At 39.1% G+C, this 22627-nt stretch overlaps 1 protein-coding gene across 1 annotated transcript in view; it reads right to left on the bottom strand.

The window, feature by feature from the left end:
- Nucleotides 1–3499: 3499 nt before the first annotated feature.
- LOC126260942 (3'-5' exoribonuclease 1-like) overlaps nucleotides 3500–22627 on the bottom strand; it is a 37938-nt gene continuing 18810 nt past the window's right edge. Inside the window, exon 3 of the mRNA XM_049958450.1 lies at nucleotides 3500–3725. Within this exon, the coding sequence (XP_049814407.1) occupies nucleotides 3677–3725 (49 nt within the window). The 3' untranslated portion in view covers nucleotides 3500–3676. The remainder of the gene's footprint in view (nucleotides 3726–22627) is intronic.

The following is a 22627-nucleotide window of genomic DNA, read 5'->3' as shown; positions in this document are numbered from 1 at the left end:
GCCGAACTTCCAGCATTTAAAGCACTGCATTGGGGGAGGGATATAGGGCTTTACATCACAGCCGTAGACCATCACCTTGACCTTCTCCGGTAATGTATCACCCTTGAAGGCCAATATGAAGGCACTGGTGGCAATCTGATTATCCCTCGGACCCCGGTGGACACGCCAAACGAAATGTACACCTCGCCATTCTAAATTGGTGCGCAACTCATCATCAGACTGCAAAAGAAGGTCCCTGTGAAATATGATACCATGGACCATATTTAAGCTCTTATGGGGCGTGATGCTTACAGAAACATCCCCCAGCTTGTCACAAGCGAGTAACGCCTGTGACTGGGCAGAAGATGCTGTTTTGATCAAGATTGACCCAGAGCGCATTTTGGACAAGCCCTCCACCTCCCCAAACATGTCCTCTATAGGTTCAACATAAAACTGAGGCTTCATTGTCATGAAAGATCCCCATAAGCTCTCGAACATACAAGGTACCGGGGCAAATAAGAGCCGCTGCCATTCTTAGCCTGACGTTCCTCCCATGGTGTGGCCACGGAAGGGAATGATTTGGGGTCATACTCCTGTGTGTTGAATTGAGCCCATGAACGTTTACAGACTGCTGGTGTTTGACCACCAGCAAGAGATGATGCACTACGCTTCGTCACATGTCACATTGTCATGAAAGATCCCCATAAGCTCTCGAACATACAAGGTACCGGGGCAAATAAGAGCCGCTGCCATTCTTAGCCTGACGTTCCTCCCATGGTGTGGCCACGGAAGGGAATGATTTGGGGTCATACTCCTGTGTGTTGAATTGAGCCCATGAACGTTTAGAGACTGCTGGTGTTTGACCACCAGCAAGAGATGATGCACTACGCTTCGTCACATGTCATCTGGCCTGATGCCACCCACTCCGACCGGGGGCCCTCCCCATGGGTGCCACCCAGCCACAGCAAAGGCCATCTGGCAGGATGGCCATTGCTGGGAGTCCCGATGCCCCAGGGTGATGGGCATCTACTCCTCGGCATACGCGGGGAGTTAACGGCACAGGCATCAGCAGAGTGATCCCTGTGTGGTCAGGGGGCTACAACCAACAGGGTACACACCGGCCCCACCACAACAGACTGGCTACCGTGCTGGATATCAGGTGCAACCAGGCTAACAAGTCCATTATCATCGTCAGCGTAGAAAACGATACTGCACAGTAGATGGAAAAATATGCAACAAGGAGGGTGACCTAGCCCTACAGTTGGAGAATGAGCAGAAGTGCAGATCCACGTCAACAAAGGATGCGATAGGTCTTTATGAAGCACCAAGTAAGGTGCCCTTCCTCAACTGGCTCGCTCTTTGGGAAAGTTTTGAAAAATGGTCAAACCCTACGGGAGACCATCACATAAAGGTCAAAATGTGAGGGACTCCTTTTAGTCGCCTCTTACATCAGGCAGTAATACCTCAGGCCTATTCTAACCCCCGGCCCACAGGTTGGTTATGGTACAGGGTTTCATACGGTGGCTACCGGAGTATCAATGTGGATGTAGGTAAGTGGCCAAAAATTATAGGACCAATCAAGTACTGGCACTTGAACATTTGAGTTTGTAATCTGACACTTACACACACTCTGCCACCACATCATCGAAGACACAAACAGAAACAAAAATATCGTCCTCATTTTCCTCTAGACAGCAGCACTATCGGTGAATAATAAAAAATAATTTACAAGCTGCTAATTTCGTCCGACAGTTTGTTTACATTGGGAATGTAACCAGATCTACTGATGTCTCTTTAATGACATCAAATATTATTGCATTGCAATATCTAACCACATAATGTTTTAGGAACTTAACCTATTTAAGGCAAATGCCAGGATGGTTCCTCCAAAAAGGGCACAACCTATTCCCTTCCCTATCCAATCTTTCTCTATGTTCCCAGTGATCCTGTCACTAAGGATACTTTAAACCTTGCCCTTGATCTTTCTCCTGTGCCTTATTAATTATATCATCTCACTTTCAAAGCTTACTAAATAACAACAAGATAGATTCACTTTTATAATTTTGATTTCTTTTCTTATTGATCGTGTCACATGTGGCACTTATTCCCATCTTCACTTCTTCATACACACTGCTTCTCTTCCATTTGTCTTTATTTCATTATTAATTCATGTTCACAATGTAGTTCCTGGAGCATCTCAACACCTTTCTCTGTCTTCCCGCCCTCTCCACAGTCCTTCCCCGACTACTCCCTCTCTGCAAAACTTGCCAGACTACCTAAAACTTTCTCACATACCACATCGGTATTCATGCGGATCCTTTTGTTGCATTTCACAATGTTATAACTGCTCTTTAATTAATTACAAGCACGTAATTTCCACTCAACATTCCTCATCATTAATTACACCTCAGAGTGTATACAAATTTATCAGAACTAAGAGCCTCTTTTCTTTATGATTACACTGGTGCATCAAATAACACCAGTATTCTTTTCAACAAAACAGGATATTTTTCATTTCAAAGCAACAGTAGAAGATTTTTTTGAGAAGATGAGAAGCATATACAGCCGAAATAAGAAAAATTGGAGCAGCTCTGGTAAACACACAAAACAACATATAGTATAAACAATAACAATAATAAGAGTGCTAGCTCTCATTTATGGTTTTTCTTCCATCAGTAGACAGGAAGGAAACCAGAGAAAGTAAGACATCCTGAGCAAATAAAATATAAAATAATGTTATTGAAGCATTACTAAACATTTTGCAATTTATTAGTGTAATAAGTTTCCTTTAATTATAATATGACATAGGTTCACTATAGTCCATGAGACGAGTGATTGGTACTGACAGTTCCGGCGGGCAGACGGCGCTGTTGCCGAACGTGGCTCACAGCATGCGGCGCCCTGTCTGCTACATGCATTCTCTAGCAGCAGAAATAAAAGCGAGACAAAATACAAGTCGTATTGGTACGCGTGAATTTATTTAAAGTTGATGCTTGAAATATATTAACTCGAAAACTGATAAGAGCTATTTAGTACAAGTATCTAAGATGCTGAAACATAATAAAGTTATTTGTTAAACTTCACAACTGAAATGAAAACTATTTTCGCAAGTTGTTGAACATTAGCAGTTTTGGTTTCCATTGTTAAGTATTAGCATTATTAATTTGTTCTACTACAAGCTACAGAATAATTGGTCAGTGTATTAAGAGTTATAATCTGAAGAAAGTACTCACAATATGATGATCTGGTTGTAGATCGATAGCAAACTCCCTCCTTACATTCCTGAATACGTTGTAGTTACTGTAATGGAAAAACACCACTCACATCACTGTCAGAATCTGATTTGACATTGTCTTCCTCAGCACTACTCTGTCACTGCTCTCTCCCAGATGTATAATTAAATTTTCGATGCATTCTTCCACAACCCCTTCAGTTTCGGCCGCCTCTCTGATGGCACTTGCAGTGCTGTTTACAATTTTAGCCCACGTCTCGCTTGTCACTTTATTGATAGCTGATACTTGTACTTCGTTCCAAGTCCATGTTTCACCAGCCAAGCTTCAAAACGTGACAGAACTTCTGGAAATGTTTCAGCTTTGTCAACTTGCTCCTGAGTGATTCCCGTCAATTCAGTGCAAAATTTAGACAGTGTTGATTTTACAGTTGGTCTACAATATGACTGAAAACAATCCTCAATTTCTTACTTTTCCGAATTTACCAGTACTGCTGGGAACTCTATTATTTCATGCCTGGAAATTTAACCAACATGTGAATTTAAAAGGAATCAAACCACTGTAATCATGGAAAGAAAGGGTTGAAGTACATCTATGAGGCACTGCTTTTTAATCAGATGTTAACATACTTAACTGATTACTAAAGTCAACATTGACTTTTTGACCTCTAACCTCAAATTTTAGTGTGATGGAAAAAACACATACTTCATTAACATAACTAAGGAACTGCAAGACAGACGTAGTGGCAGATAGCTCAACTGGTAAAAGCATTATGATTCAAATGTCTAGGATCAAAATCTGATAAATGATATAAATTTAAAGTGATACACTTGCACTAATTTTACCCAATTCCCATAAATGTATATTTCATTTAGATATACTGAGAAATATGAGACCAGTACGAGTAAACTTCCTGTTCTATATCGTCCAAATTAACTTACTCCTTGAAATACATCACAAATTGTGAAAAACAAAAACATCAGAATAATCTCATGATGGTTTCTTACTATTATCTACCAAATACTTCAATAAAGGACAAAATAACAAAGCACAAAAAATTCTTCACAGGTCACAAATCCATAGATCACCCATTGTGTTTTATAAGTCTTAATATGGCCTTTAAATTTGAAAATCATCAAATGTCAACTATTAATGTACAGTAACATTATCACAATGAACAGTCAGCAAAATTACACTGGATCAAATAGTGATTCGTAATGCACAATACGTAGTAATAGAACAACAGATATGTTACTGATGCTTCACAGAAGACTCAGACCTCATAGACAGAACCAGTAACAGCACAAAATAACTCAATTAGTGGGAAAAAATATTCCAACACATACAACTCGTCCACATTTTTATTTGCCATAACTTGCATGTTTTTGTTCTCATAAATCTACCTTCTGAAGGATACAAAATAATTTTCTTTCTTTTGGTTATTCAGACATGTTTGAGCACCAGCCTGTCATACACAGTCAGCTAAGGACTGGATTTTTACACAAGGAACAAGTGGCACAATTACTCAAACACACACAGAACTTTTAGAGAGAGCAGGTGCTGTCAATGTAAGATTTCCATTTTGTAACATTTTGTTGTTTTAAATTCCAGAGTTTCTGATGATGCTCTTGTAAAATTATAGAGTAAAACCGGTAAAAATAAAACATTCTAATTGCAACTTGTATCTGTCCTGATAAAATCAATTGCAGAACACTTTTAGACTGAAGATTACTGTACTAACAGTACTTTTTTAACTTTTGTAGCAGTAGGCACCAATCTGTTTTGAACACAAAAGATTTGCAATGGTGCCTATTTGATCTTTTTCACTGTCTTCGAAACATAGTAACATTCATCAGTTAAATATCGTTTCAAAAGTGCTAAAACTGTCATTGCTAAAACTGCCACTGAACCATACAAAATAACACAATAAACAAATGATTACCTAAGTCAAAAAGGTCTTCAAATAATACCTTATGCAACATATTATACCACTGATTAGTAAGAAAATATATATCAGCACATTTTTAAATGTCTTAATAACTTTGATCCACAAGGATGAATAAAACAAACACCTCTCTTACACCAATGTTAAATGGCCAGTATCAATCTTAATGCATCATTTCCAGTTGGTTCCTTGCCACTTCTGCAAAAATTTTCTCCAAGCTGTATTGCAGTTCAAAGTGACACCATATTAAAGTTACACGAAAATCACACTTATGGTTTCCATGTAAACAAATGCAGTTTCACTTTAGTTATCATGCCAAGTCTGTATTTCCATGAGTGCTATTTCCATCTAGCTAGTGGGTCCATTATTTAATTTAAGTCCTCCAATGACAAATCACATGTGTTCACACCTAACCACAAGAAACTGAAAAAATCCGAACAGCACATGGGAAACACACTGTGAATTCTTGCATTTTTTCTATATTACAAAAGCAACTTTATTAATCTGTATTATCAATAACTTCTAACTGCTGAAGGTAGCACTCTAAATTACTCCCACCCCTCCCCTTCTCCCCAGAGATGATATTGCTCCCAGTATGGCTGTCAGATGACTTTCTTGAGTTCCAAGCAACTACTGAAATTGTTTAAATGTTGAAGTCCTTCAGTGGATTAGATAAGAAGTTCAAAATTGATTTTTTTTTTTTTTTAAATTCCAATGCAGATATTCCCATTGGTCATTTTCTTTCCACTACTGTGCTTATCTGGTAAGTGCTGTCTCCTGGTTTGATTTCTTACATTATTAATGATAATGGGGAAAATACCTTAATCACCATTAGGTTTCTAGTTCGTAAGTGAGCCTAGCAGATTCTGACCCCAACATTCAGTATTGAGAATCTGTTTGAGGGCTGTCTTCACTTGTATGAGGGAAAGCCAACCCATCAGCTCCCTACTTCAGACCAAATGAGGATTGGAGTGCACGAAAAATTGTCTCTATAGCTAACATAATACCTCCTCTGAACCCTTGTCTCAACGTAACATAGATATGATTTGTACATTATAGGATACATAAGACGTCATTTATTAAGAAATATACAGAGATTGCCAGAAAATGGAACCCAGGTGCTAAAAACATATCTGAGTGACAAAAAGAAAAAAAAATAATTATCACTGAAAAATAATGCGTGACTTGCAGAATCCTTAATGCAAAATATATGAAAAACACACAGAAAATATGATAATTATCCATCGAGATAATTACAATTCGCATCACACTCCTCCATGGTTATCCAACCCCAGTTTCTTTAGGACTACGTTAGTTCCTTCCTATCTGTAATTTAGTTCTTTCTCTTATTATCTTTATCAGCAAAACAGTTTGCCACATCTTCACAGAAAACATTCTTCTGTTTTCTTCCCTTTTTCCCCATCTCTCACCTATTTCTCCGCATTTTCGCCATTCTTACTCATTTATTCCTTACATTTACAATTTTATTGCCTTCTGTTTATATTTGCACTGTCCCTGACATCATCAACCACTTTTCATTTGTAGTCAGTGTTCTAAGGCCAGTCAGTGACTTGTCTTTTATCATATCTTCCCTATTCCAATGTTGTTCAGTATTCTGTATATGTGTGTTCTTTACTTTCAGCTTTCCAGAAATATCTGTATGCTCCACAACTGTTACATTTCAAGTAAATGGTGATATTTTTCTGGAAACTTTGGAGACATTCTGAAAATTTGCTCATTTACTTTTGTTTTGGCTAGTTATTTTAAATAAAACAAACCAAATGCTCTACAATTTTGATACCTATGATGTTTTGAACACTGCTTCATTTTGCAGCATGCCATACGAGGGGCCTGGATTCAATTCTCGATCGGGCTGGAGATTTTCTCCGCTCAGGGACTGAGTGTTAAGTTATCCTCATTATCATTTCATCATCATTGACATGCAAGTCATCAAAGTGGCGTCAAATAAAAAGACTTGCAGCAGGTGGCCAAACTCCTCAAAAGGGAACTCCTGGCCAAATATGCCACACACGGCGCGCATGGGCACACACGCACACACGCACACACGCACACACACACATACACACACACACACACACACACACACACACACACACACACACAGGACCACTTCTTACACCAGTTTACTGGCTTTCCTATGGAAAAAATAAAGTTGCTGAAAGATAGTGAAGACCAACAAGAAGCTGTAGGGATAAAATGTAAAACGTGATATAAATTACATATATTTGAAGGAGGATAACATTACAGGTGATATATTTATCACCTGTAATGTTATCCTCCTTTGGAGTGAAGGTAACAACTCCCCGAATAGTGGAATCAATAGGCACATAAAAACAAACTTCTCTAGCCATTAAACATGACCCCCTCCCCTGTTTCTTTCACTTGAAAAAGGATTTTTTGAAAGCTAGTGAAGTTATTTTTTTAATGCATGTCAAAAACTTTACATTTCCATTATTTGTCAAGTTGTTACTTTCACTCGCAAATTGTTTACAATCTGCCAGAGAAGATAACATTATAAGTCAAAATGGTTGTTTGGTTGGTTGGTTGATTGATTGATTTGAGGGAGGAGACCAAACAGCAAGGTAAATCAAAACAGTGCCTGTCTGATCTTATTCTGGAAGATGTGAAAACCTCAGGGTCTACTTCCTCGACACCCTCTGCTATCCTGTGAACAGTGTAAATGGTGCTGAATGGTTCCTTCAGGCCACTAGGAGACATTCTGAAAATTTGCTCATTTACTTTTGTTTTGGCTAGTTATTTTAAATAAAACAAACCAAATGCTCTACAATTTTGATACCTATGATGTTTTGAACACTGCTTCATTTTGCAGCATGCCATACGAGGGGCCTGGATTCAATTCTCGATCGGGCTGGAGATTTTCTCCGCTCAGGGACTGAGTGTTAAGTTATCCTCATTATCATTTCATCATCATTGACATGCAAGTCATCAAAGTGGCGTCAAATAAAAAGACTTGCAGCAGGTGGCCAAACTCCTCAAAAGGGAACTCCTGGCCAAATATGCCACACACGGCGCGCATGGGCACACACGCACACACGCACACACACACATACACACACACACACACACACACACACACACACAGGACCACTTCTTACACTAGTTTACTTGCTTTCCTATGGAAAAAATAAAGTTGCTGAAAGATAGTGAAGACCAACAAGAAGCTGTAGGGATAAAATGTAAAACGTGATATAAATTACATATATTTGAAGGAGGATAACATTACAGGTGATATATTTATCACCTGTAATGTTATCATCCTTTGGAGTGAAGGTAACAACTCCCCGAATAGTGGAATCAATAGGCACATAAAAACAAACTTCTCTAGCCATTAAACATGACCCCCTCCCGTTTCTTTCACTTGAAAAAGGATTTTTTGAAAGCTAGTGAAGTTATTTTTTTAATGCATGTCAAAAACTTTACATTTCCATTATTTGTCAAGTTGTTACTTTCACTCGCAAATTGTTTACAATCTGCCAGAGAAGATAACATTATAAGTCAAAATGGTTGTTTGGTTGGTTGGTTGATTGATTGATTTGAGGGAGGAGACCAAACAGCAAGGTAAATCAAAACAGTGCCTGTCTGATCTTATTCTGGAAGATGTGAAAACCTCAGGGTCTACTTCCTCGACACCCTCTGCTATCCTGTGAACAGTGTAAATGGTGCTGAATGGTTCCTTCAGGCCACTAGGAGTCTTCATTCTGCCCTTTCCACTGCATTCAATGGTGTTATGAATGCAGAGTACTTATTTGTAAGTTGACAGATTTTGCTGTCAGCTGTTTCCATACAAAGATGGTAAATTCTGTTCTGAGCTCCGGAGAATGGCAGATGATGGAGAATATTCACGCTGAAGGACTATGTGGCAAAAAATAATACGCAAATAAAACCAATATGAAGAGGGTGAAAGGATAGAATTACTGACTAGGCCTTTACTCTGGAACAATTTCTTCAGAAGCTATGCTGTATGAAGTGAACTGGCATTTATAAAATTTATGTCTTCCTTTAATATTAACCTGACTGTGAGAAACAAGATGTTGCTTATCAGCTCTTATTAAGGGCAAGCAATTTAGCTGCATTGAATTTATGTGGACCATCCAACACAGGTGCCATAACACAAGGTAACATCATCATCATCATCATCATCATCATCATTTAAGACTGATTATGCCTTTCAGCGTTCAGTCTGGAGCATAGCCCTCCTTATAAAATTCCTCCATGATCCCCTATTCAGTGCTAACATTGGTGCCTCTTCTGATGTTAAACCTATTACTTCAAAATCATTCTTAACCGAATCCAGGTACCTTCTCCTTGGTCTGCCCCAACTCCTCCTACCCTCTACTGCTGAACCCATGAGTCTCTTGGGTAACCTTGCATCTCCCATGCGTGTAACATGACCCCACCATCTAAGCCTGTTCGCCCTGACTGCTACATCTATAGAGTTCATTTCCAGTTTTTCTTTGATTTCCTCATTGTGGACACCCTCCTGCCATTGTTCCCATCTACTAGTACCTGCATAAGGTAACAGAATAGTAGAATTAATTTGTTTATAGGCACATAGAGGTAAGATACAGATTGACACAACACAGTGGTGTGTCGTTATGAAAAGTAACAGTATAATTCAAGGTCAGAAAATGCAACTGATTTATATTTACATACATAAGTAGATGACTGATAATGATACAATTAAGAATGCATATTAGGAAAAAAAATTATAAAGAATAACACAAACGCAGATATGTGATAACAAAGAGGGGACAACTTTCTTTTGAAACAACATCTAACACTTATGAATATCTTGTCATTTACACAAATTTCATTTGCACTATAAATATGTCTAATATTTAATAGCACATATCTCGGGTACCAATCACCACAGAATAAAACCTTTAGGCTTAATTTTCTTGTTTCATTAATGTACATTCACTCCTAAAATTATATTAATGGATTGTAAATAATTTAAATTTTTGTGACAGCTCCCTAACCCAAGGTACTTGGCGGTACTTTTGGGGCAGCCACCACAAATTGTATAAAGCATGGGTAGTAACCTTGGATGTAGCTATGTCTGTTGGCCGAAAAATAATTAATGACAAGAACTGGGCCAGCTAGAATGAAGAGATAACTTATCTTTATTTCTGACGAAACGTGCACCAGCAATACAAGTCCAAGTAATATCCAAGAGTAATCCATGTACTGAGACTAGTCGAATACAAAAGCAAATATCCCACTGCAATGGCTCCGCTATAAACTCCACGAAAGGCTAGCAATAGACAATCGACAACAGACTGTTCTTCTCGGGGCCAGCGCTCCTCCTTATATGCAAAAGGTAGAGGGCGTTGCGGACCCGAGCTCAGCCATGGCGCGACCTCTTCCGTCGGCGGTAACGCACTGAAACGCCGACGGCCGCGACAGGAACTGTGGCCAGCGATGTCATGGTCAGGGCGTGTGTGCACGAGTTGGTTGGTTGGTTGGTTGGTTGGGTCCATGGATACAACATAAATAATGTATGTTGTACTTGTGGGACACATTTTGGTACCGTTTTGTGATCCCAGAGGCCAGGCAGATGGGTATATAAGAAAATCAGGATGCCAGAGACACACAGATAATTGTGGGCAGTAGGCAGTTAGCATGGGAACCTGATATAGCAGATGTGTGGTACAAATGGCTGGTGGTTCAGTTTTGTGGAAGTGGCAGTTGTTTTGTTTGGTAGCCAGAACATATTGAACAGTAGCTTGAATGGTGGATCAGCCATGTTAATTAACTGAAGTTATATTTTACTCAAATGAATATTTTTATCTCAGAGAATTACACATTTTGGGTTGATACAAATAATGCTTCCCACCCTGTGAAAAGCATTTTGCTCATTGAGTACCCAAGCGTTAAAATCTGGGCTATTATATACAAACTGAGAAAAGTGTTGCTCATGAACCTCCAGAAGTAGACTTGTGATGGATGATACTCAAAATGTAAATATTCACTGTAAATTGTACAAAACCACAAAATGTGAAGCATCTTCTGGGAGCCATACTTTTGTAAGAATACAATGACAAACTTTGCTGTAATGGTGAAAGAAATGTTTGGATTCAATCACTGATTATTTTAATGCAAAGCTGTTCGCAAATCCTGTGCAAAGAAAATTATTTTGAAGAAAACAATACAGAATTTAGACCAGCTCAACTTAATACCGATGATGTCCCCCCCCCCCCCCAAAAAAAAAAAAAAAAAAAAAAAAAAAAAAAAAAAAAAAAAAAAAAAAAAAGATCATCATTTTCAAGGTGGCAAAGTGGAAATTTGTAATCAATACAAAAAAAAAGAGCAAATTTTCAGAACTTTTCCAAACCTCTTCCCTGAGACCCTTTCCCGATGATCGTATGACTCATCCATTTGCAACACTAACAACACAATGTAGTGCATGTACTATTTTTCAGCTCAAAAAAATAACAGCCACTGCTTTAATCTTTTCTAACAATGTCAATAATTCTGCATCAATGAAGAAAGATCACACAACACTGATGAATAACCCTTTCTCCAATGATGATGTGAGCTAGAGCTGTTCCATCAATTCTTACATGGGAAGGGGTGCAAGAAACTGTTATTTGCTTCATGCACTGTGGTGTTCCACAGACTGCTCAAGTTCCAAAACACATTTTTCAGACGCAGCATTAAGTGTTGATCCATTACCACATATCCTCCTCTTATACCATCATGAATGCATCCAGTGGCATGCTTCTACTGGATAATCACTCATCCCCACTTATTGCATACTTGCAAATTCAAGTATGAAGGCTATCCAGTAAGTAACTTCTGTTAGACTATAAATAAAATATTGGAATAATTAAAGCCAATTTATTACAAAAATCTTGAAACTAAAATTTCATATTACTCCTCTAAATGAACACTATTCAGATCTAAACATTTATCATGTCTCTTAACAGGTTTGCAAATCCTTTTGCATGAAATGCTACCACATGAGACTGCAACCAGCATGTGATACCATCTTTAAGTTCTTCATCAAAGTTGAAGCACTGGCAGTTGAGCTACTTTTTCATGTGTACAAAGGGGACAAAACCAATTAGAAACATGCTGTGGGACATATTTTAAAAATCGTTGCATTTGCACTGTTGCAAAAATTCATGTTCACTGGACAGAGAGGGGCTGAGCATCGTCGTGTAAAAACAAAACACATGTTGCCAAGAGACAAGGTGGCTTTTTTCTAAATGGCTTTACCGTTTTCTTAATGTTTCACAGTAAACTTCATATCTAATTGTCATTCCACTTTCAATAAAGTCTACAAACAAGATTCCTTTAGCATCCTTTACAAAATTAATACAAACTACCAGTAGTCGTAACCTTTGTGGCTTCTCTCGATTTTCTGGGCTAAGCAGTATGCCAACTGCTGTTTTGTCTTCTATTAGGATACTCATGTCACCTGTCAAAAATTCCGTTCAGTAAGCATGGTAATGAAACACAGAGTCCAGAAAAGAAGTGATCTACTGTTTTCCAGTTCTAAGAAAGGAGTTTAGGATCCAAAGTACACAGAACTAGTGGTATCCTATTTATTTAGTTATAATATCATAACTACAGAAAGTTGTATAACAGTTGAGACACCATGAGATGTTAGTTATCAAAATTGTTTTCACTAATTTTCTGTACCAGCATGTTGCTAATTACTAGGGACATGAAAAATTGATATTTTATTATAAATGCAAATACAGAAACAAATTCTGTCTCAAAATACAAAATTACCTAACAGATGCTACTCCATACCAAATTGTATCTAGATGAACTATTTTATCAGAAATAGTTTGAAATAAGTTTACTTTCTGCATATAAATATTGAAACTGTAATATATTTTTGATTACTGGTATTATGCATAATTTGGTGAGGCTGATTTGGAATGATGAAGTGTGTAAGAATGTGTTTGCAAAATAAAAGTGCATGAATATGACATTGTATCAGTGCAGTCGATGCTCTGCTGCCATGCAAGTTGTGGGCAGTTGAATCGTTTGTAATAAACACTATATAACGCAAACGCGTCCACTTGTTTGTTAGCAGAAGTTCAAAAGATGGTACAATGCTGATACTTTTAACATGACAGTTTTAGGTGGTGGGCTTTGTGAACAGTGGTTGCATCAAATATGACTACAGGTTGGTCCTGAACTACCTAGTTAATAACACACTGCCAATCTCAACAAGCAATGCACAGAAGCCATTCCCAAATACCTTGTTTTGTGCTTTGCTCATTGTTTTCTTTTCTTATTTCAAAATGAAGGAAAAGACTATTCTTGATCCATCACAGATTTCAATTACAGCCCTCACAACACCAGGAGGGATCAGTGATTCCTGTGTCAGCTCTGCTTTCACAAACATGAGTGTAGGCTGCTGCCCCGTGAGAGGAAGGTGGGGCTTGTTTCCCCACACTGGTCCTCTTGCCTCTGGTGCTCAAAACTCTAGTTTGCTTAAGCTCCCGTATGTCTGTCAGCACATAGTGTTCACACATTGCACTATAGTGAATGGAAAACAAAACCAGTCACATATTTCGGCTGCGTCAAAATTCTTCCTCTAATATTCGAACAGAGTTATTTTTGCTCGTACTTCTATGTTAAGTTCCTTGTCCTACCAGTAGCATTGTCAAGTATGAGTCGCATGATTATGAGTGCCCATGAACGGTCAACATTAATATTATGCTGATTTTATAATCATCGAATTGGATGGGAAAAGAAATATAATGTCGAGGAACACGTTAAATAAGAGCTGCATTCAGTTCTTGGGTGGGATGCTACTGTCTCAACAGAACAATCTTTTTTGAAAACTTAAAACACAGTCAAAAGACGAAAACAATGGCCATTTTTGAAGAAAAAAAAACTGTTGAAGTTTTTGCAGAAGCAAACATTCCAGTCAAACAGCTCCTCAATCGGCACTTTTTTTAACTATCAAGTTCAAAGCACTACAGCATTGTCTTCACTCATGTAGTGTGACAACCTTTTAAATCCATTCATCCAATCATTTTAAAAAAGATGCAAATTTCAACAAACGTAGATGTAAATTTCACCAAAATAGATGTTACATTTTCCAGTCTCTACTGGTTACATACAAGCAGCCACTGCCATCATCACCATGCATATTTGCCCTTCCATTCTTAAACAAACATCAGTGATGCACAATACCCTCATTCTCTGGTCCATACCCAGTGCAAATGATGAACATCAACAGCTATTGTATTTAGTCACTAAGATTCAGGCTGGTTTGATGAGGCCTGACATGACTTCATTTCCTGTGACACCCTCTTCACCACAGGGTAGCACTTACACCCAACGTCGTCAATTATTTTTGTTGGATATATTCCAACCTCTGATTTCCCCTCTGGTTTTTGCCCTTTACAGTTCCATCTAGTACCACGGCAGTTATGCCTGGATGTATTAACATGCCTTATCATCGTTTACCTCAGTGGTAGTGAACCTTCACCCTGCTGCCCACTGGTGTGTGTTTATGCTTTCATTGTGGATGGTAGGCAGCAATAAAAACATTTTCATAAGGTTTTCATAAAATTTGGAGATAAAGTATTTTGTAAGTAATTAGTATTATATGCTTTAACTTGCTGTATCTCTGCTTTATAAATTTTATAAAGTTAGTTCCCTACTTTGTAATTCACCATTATTGTTGAACTGGTGGGCAGCTAGGAAATTTTATTAGTAACAGAAATATGAAACTGGGCAGCAAGTAAAAAAGGTTGACTCCTCCTGCTTTATTTTCTGCTAGTGAGTGTTTTTCACAATTTCCTTTCCTCGGTGGTTCTGTGGAGAACCTCCTCATTTCTTTTCTTACAAGGCCACTTCATTTTTTGCATTCTAAAATCCGTATCACATAACAAAGTTCATACTTCCAAGAGGAGTTTCAAGTGCAACACTCAACTAGAATGGCTATCATAGGCAAACAAGAAGCAATATCGCTTTGTCACTATCACCCTCTTAAGCACACTGACTTACGGTGTGAGTCAGTGTAATGACTGTTCTGTTCCTCTTCTATTTCCCATCCAACATGAAAACAGAGGTAACTTCCTGGATAGTCCTCATATCAGCTTCAGACACCATGAAATACAGTGTTATAGACATGACAGGCACGAGGCAGAGATCACTTTTAAGCAATCTCTGATATGCAAAAAATAAGTTTACATATCTGTGCTATGAATATAATCTTCAAAGCACCCCGTTTTTCATGTGCGACAATTTCCATTGAAGAAAGGCATTTTCTAATGTTTATTAGATTCAAAGAGGAGGTTTTGGCAACAGACAATACCCCCTAGTATTTAAGAATATATATAACACAATTCGCAAATCACTGTATCCTCAGCCTTTGTTACACATTGTCCTCAAACATCCAGTACTACACAGCCCTCTATTCTACCAATGCACCCGGCCTTTTTAATTCTCTCCTTTTCCACTAACCCCCCTAACCCCCCCCCCCCCCCACCATAACCTCTCCCCTGGCCTCCATCTAACCTCCCAACTGCACCTAGCTGCCCTACCCTCTATCCACCTCATCCCTGCAATGCTCGCCACCAGCACTTCACTATCCCCCACCCCTACCCTGCTATTCCTCCCCCTCCCCGCCCCAGCCTCCTCCACACACCCGCCCAGTTGCCTCTCCCAACAGGCACTACTACTGCTGCTGCTGCTGCTGCTGCTGCTGCTGCCGCTCCCAGTGTCACTTCAGCTGCCAGAGACGGCAGTCGTGTGTGTGTGTGTGTGTGTGTGTGTGTGTGTGAGAGAGAGAGAGAGAGAGAGAAAGAGAGAGAGAGAGAGAGATCTATTTTTGACAAATGTCTTGTCAGCCGAAGTCTTCCTTTTTATGACACTTTTTTGTTGTGCCTATCTGCGACTCAGCATTTCCGCTATATGGTGAGCAGCAACTATCTTTTAATAATATTGTATATTCCAAGAGATGTTTTAGCTGTCAGTACTTTAATAAAATTTAAATTAACACTGTCAGCTTCATTATGGAAATTTGCTGCCTTTACAAATCATCAGCTGGAGACAGACTACTCACTTTGCCATGTCATGAGAGCCCAGTGTTGGCACTGTGAAACAACTGTTTCTCATAATACCTACTTCAAACCATCGCCTCATCCCCCCACCCCCACCCCAGCACCAATGCTGCCTTATTCATATGTGAAATTCAAGTGGTTCTGTCTCTGCCAAGACAATCTCACTTCAAAAGTGGTTGAACTGTCTTTGACTGACGACTACTAATCAGCCAGGGTTCATCTAATCTGTTAGAACTTATATAATCACTTTATCATGTGTGCAGTGACCATCATGAAGAAGCCTATATGCAGCCTATACAAATTCCGTGACAAAAAAAAAAAAGACTGAGTGATGCATATGCAAAAGAATTACTGTATCTTGATGTTTGTAGGACTCATAACAGAAAGCACATAAATCATCTGCCAACCATTTCAGTTCCTGGACAGGCACAGGACAAGTTGCTAAGTTAGGCACAAACAATTTAACATTCCAATACCATCTAAAACAAATAAAACCATTCTGCTTCTATGAGATGGATTTATAGCAGGTACTTTATAAAGGATTCTAAAGACAGGAAAGATTAAGAGATGAACTACAGAAGTTTCTCAGATAAAATAAAAATAAATTTTAGCATGGGAGAAATAAAACTTTTAAAACTTATTATGTAGCGAATTAGAGAAGTTGGGTGGCAGGAGGAACAGGTCAGGTGAATACGGGGTTATAAATACAAAATCAAATAGGGGTCATGCAGGAGTGGGTTTAATAATGAGTAAAATGAATAGAAACGTAAGCCACTATGAACACATTATTGTAGCCAAGATAGACATGAATCCCACACCCACCACAGTAGTACAAGTTTTATGCGAACTAGCACTGCAGATGAGGAGGAGACTGAGGAAATGTAGGAAACGGGAGTGGAGGAAAAGTAGTGGGTGAATAGGGACTGGGGGAAAGGAATGAAAGAGGAAGCCGCCTAGCAGAATTTTGCACAGAGCATAATTTAATCATAGCTAACACTTGGTTTAAGAATCATGAGAGAAGGGTGTATACATGGAAAACACATGGAGACATAGGACAGTTTCAGATTGATTATATAATGGCTAGACAGAGATTTAGGAATCAGATTTTAAATTGTAAGACATTTCCAGGGGCAGATGTGGACTCTGACCACAGTTTACTGGTTATGAACTGTAGATTAAAACTTAAGAAACTGCAAAAAAGCAGGAATTTGAGAAGATGGGACCTGGATAAACTGGAAGAACCAGGGGTTTAGAGGGTTTCAGAGGGAGCATTTGGGGATGACTGACAAGAACAGGGGAAGTAAATACCGTAAGAAGAAGAATGGGTAACTATGAGAGACGAAATAGTGAAGGCAGCAGAGGATAAAGTAGGTAAAAAGACGAGGGCTTGTAGAAATCTTTGGGTAACACAAGAGACAATGAATTTAATCGATGAAAGGAGAAAAACATAATAAATGAAGCAGGCAAAAGGGAATACAAACATCTAAAAAATGAGAATGGCAGGAAATGCAAAATGGCTATGCAGGAATGGCTAGAAGACAAATATAATGATGTAGAAGCATATATCACTAGCGGTGAGATACATACTGCCTACAGGACAATCAAAGGGACCTTTGGAGAAAAGAAAATCACCTGTATGAATACCAAGAGATCAGATGGAAACCCAGTCCTAAGCAAAGAAGGGAAAGCACAAAGGTGGAAGAAGTACATAGAGGGTCTATACAAGGAAGAACTACTTGAGGGCAATATTATGGAAATGGAAGAGGACATAGAGGAAGATGAGAAGGGAGCTATATGATACTGCAAGAAGAATTTGAGAAAGCACTGACAGACTTACGTTGAAACAAGGCCCCGGAAGTAGACAACATTCTGTTAGAGCTACTGATAGCCTTACGAGAGCCAGACATAACAAAACTCTTCCATCTGGTGAGCAAGATGTAGGAGACAGGCAAAATACCTTCAGACTTCAAGAAGACTATAATAATCCCAATTATAAAGAAAGCATGTGCTGATAGGTATGAAAATTACCGAATTATCACTTTAATAAGTCATGGTTCCTAAATACTAACCTGAATCCTTTTCAGCAGAATGGAAACTGGTAGAAGCAACTTCGGGGAAGATCAGTTCGGATGCTGGAGAAATGTAGGAACACGCAAGGCAATACTGACCCTACGACTTCTCATACGACATAGGTTAAGGAAAGGCAAACCTAAATTTATAACATTTGTAGACCAACAGAAAGCTTTTGACAATGTTGACTGGAATACTCTCTTTCAAGTTCCACAGGTGGTAGGGGTAAAATACAGGGAGTAAAAGGCTATTTACAATTTGTACAGAAACCAGACGGCAGTTAGAAGAGTTTAGGGACAAAAAAGGGAAGCAATGGTTGAGAAGGGAGTGAGACAGGTTGTAGCCTACCCCGACGTTATTCAATCTGTATACTGAGCAAGCAGTAAAGAAAATAAAAGAAAAATTTGGAGTAGGAATTTAAGCCCAGCGAGAAGAAATAATACCAAGCCAGTTGTTACAGTCTGACAAATTTCCCTTTTTTGGGAGCTTTACCACCAAACCATTTTTCCACAGCTTTGGAGATTTCTCTTCAAGCCAAATATGCTTCAGCAAAGGATGGAGCATTTTAACAGTACTTTCAATATCAGCTTTTAGGAGCTCCGGTGCTATGTTATCTAGGCCTGGAGCCTTTTATTTTTTAGTGTTTTCAAGGCAATCCTAATTTTGTCCATTGTGGGGCACTGCAAATTTATATCTTGATCTTCTTCGACTTCCTCTGGAGCATCTCTTACTTGTTCCTCTTGGTTGTCTTCACAATTTAACAGTTCCTTGAAGTGCTCCTCCCATCTCTGTAGCTGTGCCTGTTGAGTTGTAAGCATCACCCCATCCTTGTTCTTAACTGGTCCTTCATGTCTGAAGTTCTTCATTGACAACCGTTTGGTAATATTGTAGAGCTCTTTCATATTTCCTTGTCTTGCTGCCTCTTCTGCTAATTTTGCTTGCTCATCTATCCATTTCCTTTTATCTCGACGTAGCAATGTTTCACTTTTTTGTTCGCCTCCATGTATTCTTTATGCGCTTCGCTCTTCTGCGCTCTTGTCTTACAAAAATTTAACTTAAGTTTTAGTTCTTTCCTGTGGCTGATTTCATTCCACGTAGCATCTGGGATCCATTCCTTCCTTTGATGTGCCTTAAATCCTAAGATTTTTTTTCTCCCACATCTAAATAACTGTCTTTGATTTTTTGCCAGCATGTTTCAATTCCCTCTTCCATAAAGTTTTCTTCAGAGAGGACCTGGAATCTGTTTTGTAGTTCAAGGGCAAATGTTTCTTTGATCTGTAATATGTAATGAGGAGCTCTGGCGATTAACAAACCAGATATGAGAGAGAAAGTGGGGATGGTTGGGGCCCACCTTAAGAAAACCAGATGGAGCCATCGAGAAAAAAGCATTGGAATGGAATCCCCAGGGAACAAGAAAGAGAGGAAGACCAAGGGGCACATGGAGGAGGACAGTGGAAGGGGAAGCAAAAAGAGTTGGCAAGACCTGGGCAGAATTGAGGCAAATGGCCAAAGACAGAGACGGATGGCAAGTTCTCCTGAATGCCCTATGCCCCCATAGGGGCCAAAGGAATTAAGTAAGTTAAGTCAAGAAGAAATAAAAACGAAGTTTGCTGATGACACTGTAATTCTGTCAGAGGCAACAAAGAACTTGGATGAGCAGCTGAATGGAATGGACAGTATCTTGAAAGGAGGATATAAGGTGAACATCAACAAAAGCAAAACGAGGATAATGGAATGTAGTCGAATTAAATCAAGAGATGCTGAGGGAATTGGATTAGAAAGTGAGACTCTTAGAAGGAGTAAATTAGTTTTGCTATTTGGGAAGCAAAATAACTGATGATGGTCGAAGTAGAGAGGATATAAAATGTAGGGAGGATATAAAATGTGCAATGGCAAAAAAGCATTTCTGATGAAGAGAAATTTTTTAATGTCTAGTATAGATTTAAGTATCAGGAAGTCCTTTCAGAAAGTATTCATATCAAGTGTGGCCATATATGAAAGTGAAACATGAACGATAAACAGTTCAGACAAAAAGAGAACTGCAGCTTTTGAAATATGGTGCTACAGAAGAATGCTGAAGATTAGAGGGATAGATCATGTAACTAAATAGAAGGTACTGAACAGAACTGGAGAGAAGGGTAATTTGTGGCACAACTTGACTACAAGAAGGGATTGGTTGGTAGGACACAATCTGAGGCATCATGGAATCACCAATTTAGTTAGCACTGGAGGGAAGCGTGACGGGTGGGGAGGGGGAGGGGGGGTTAAAAATCATAGAGGGTGACCAAGAGATGAATGCAGTAAGCAGATTCAGAGGGATGTAGGTTGCAGAAGTTACTCGGAGATGAAGAGGCTTGCACAGGATAGAGTAGCATGGAGAGCTGCATCAAACCAGTCTCTGGACCGAAGACCACAACAATAACATGTAACTTGCTACCTTGGTTCTCTTAAAGCTGCCCATTTCAGTATGGGAAGAGGAGGAAATGCCCCTGCAATGAAGGAGAAGTTATACACAAGAAAGAAGAAGTGTGACAACGAATGAGGAATTACACTGATAAACTTGGGATAAGTATTCTCCAGCATACTGTTTGATCGTTTCCTCCTAACTGCTCAAAGAGAGACTGGCTCGTACCAATGTGGATTTCTGTATGTCCATCTTTTCAGAGATGGTTGCGGAACCTCGGCTATTCAGTCAGAATGTCAAATCAAACAACATTCAGCCATCTAATTTTCAAACTGTTATTTTATTGGGCTACCAGTTTGAGCAATATATTATGTCATCTTCTGCTTCGTGTGCAGAAAAAATGGTAACAGTACGAAACATACAACAAATGGGGGTGGTGCAGGTCTTATATACAGTGATAATATACTAAACTGTAGGTACATGCGTTATTTTCTATCTTTTGTAGTTACTCGAGTTGTCTCCTTTCATTTGTTACTTTCTATGTCTCATTTTTTTGGACAGAAATCTACAGATATCACCACTCTTTCTCTGCTGGCACCTATTTTGACTGGAACCGCAGTTGGAATCTTCCTACACCTCGGCCACCTGCTTAGCTGGGTGGTAACGTTCTCGCCTCCCATGCAAGCGGGCCCGGGTTCCATTCCTGGCTGGGTTGGAGATTTTCTCCGCTCGGGAACTGGGTGTTGTGCTGTCCTCATCATCATTTCATCCTCATCACCAGCGCGCAAGTTGCCAAATGCGGTGTCAACTGAAATACGACTTGCACTTGGTGGCCGAACTTCCCCAGATGGGGCCTCACAGCCAACGATGCCATACGCTCATTTCCATTTTCCTACACCTCGGTCAGGGCAAGCTTTCACTCGTATGTTGCTTTTTCACATGTTTTTAATGTAAGGTTTTGGTGCATAACTACTACAGTGCTTTTGAGCATACATCACTCAGTTTGTTGACAACATGCACCTTCAAAGTACTGGGATTTTGTATTATGCCTCTTTGTTATTCTTTCCTTTCTTCATTAGAAGTATAATGAGTACAGTTTTACTGACAATATGTACTTTCATAGTCTTGATTTTTCCAATTCTACTTCCTCATTCTTCAGTAGAAGTATGATGAGTACAGTATGAGTAAGGTAACTGCATTCGAATTCTCATTTCATGCAATTAGGGATGCAGCAATGTTTGCACATGACATACTTGAATAGCTGGATGTTCTGACTATAAATAATTATTTGTGGCGATCTCTCACTGTGTAGTCGTTTTTCTACTACATGGTATTTGCCTCTATCATTTACAAATTATCATTTAGTTACACACTTATTCATGTGTTCCCACTGATACGCTGCCATAGCACTAATTCATTTGAACTATATGTAATATAATTAACATTAATGTATGTGCTACTTCCATTAACCTTTCATATTTGAATTATACTGACCATACTGCTGTCAAGAGTTATTACATAATACTTCCCTCTATCCGTTATGCACCACTGTGATTAGTAATGACATGTCCTCAACTGTTACGGGCTCCTTAAGGTTGTGGTGGTGCTGGGGGAGGGGGGGGGGGCGGCTTGTTAGATCTAACACTCTTGACTAGATTCCGCTATTCTATACCACAGCTGACCTACCAGTTGCTGACAAAATTGTTTATATGCTGATCTGGATAGGCGCACTGAGACTGCTTATGTTTTACTGATATGCTCATTTTCTTATCTTTTTACACAACTGTTCATGTTGAGTCCCTAGCAGTTTCAGTTTCTGGGTGAGAGTATGCCCTTGCTTCTCGACTTTCAATAGTCAGTGTTTTTCCTTCGAGCAGCCTTGTTTGTACATTCCAGGATTGATCTACTTGAAATACAC

This window comes from Schistocerca nitens, chromosome 5, assembly GCF_023898315.1.
Source record: "Schistocerca nitens isolate TAMUIC-IGC-003100 chromosome 5, iqSchNite1.1, whole genome shotgun sequence".
Lineage (NCBI taxonomy): Eukaryota > Metazoa > Arthropoda > Insecta > Orthoptera > Acrididae > Schistocerca > Schistocerca nitens.
This window is presented reverse-complemented; position numbering and strand designations above follow the sequence as displayed.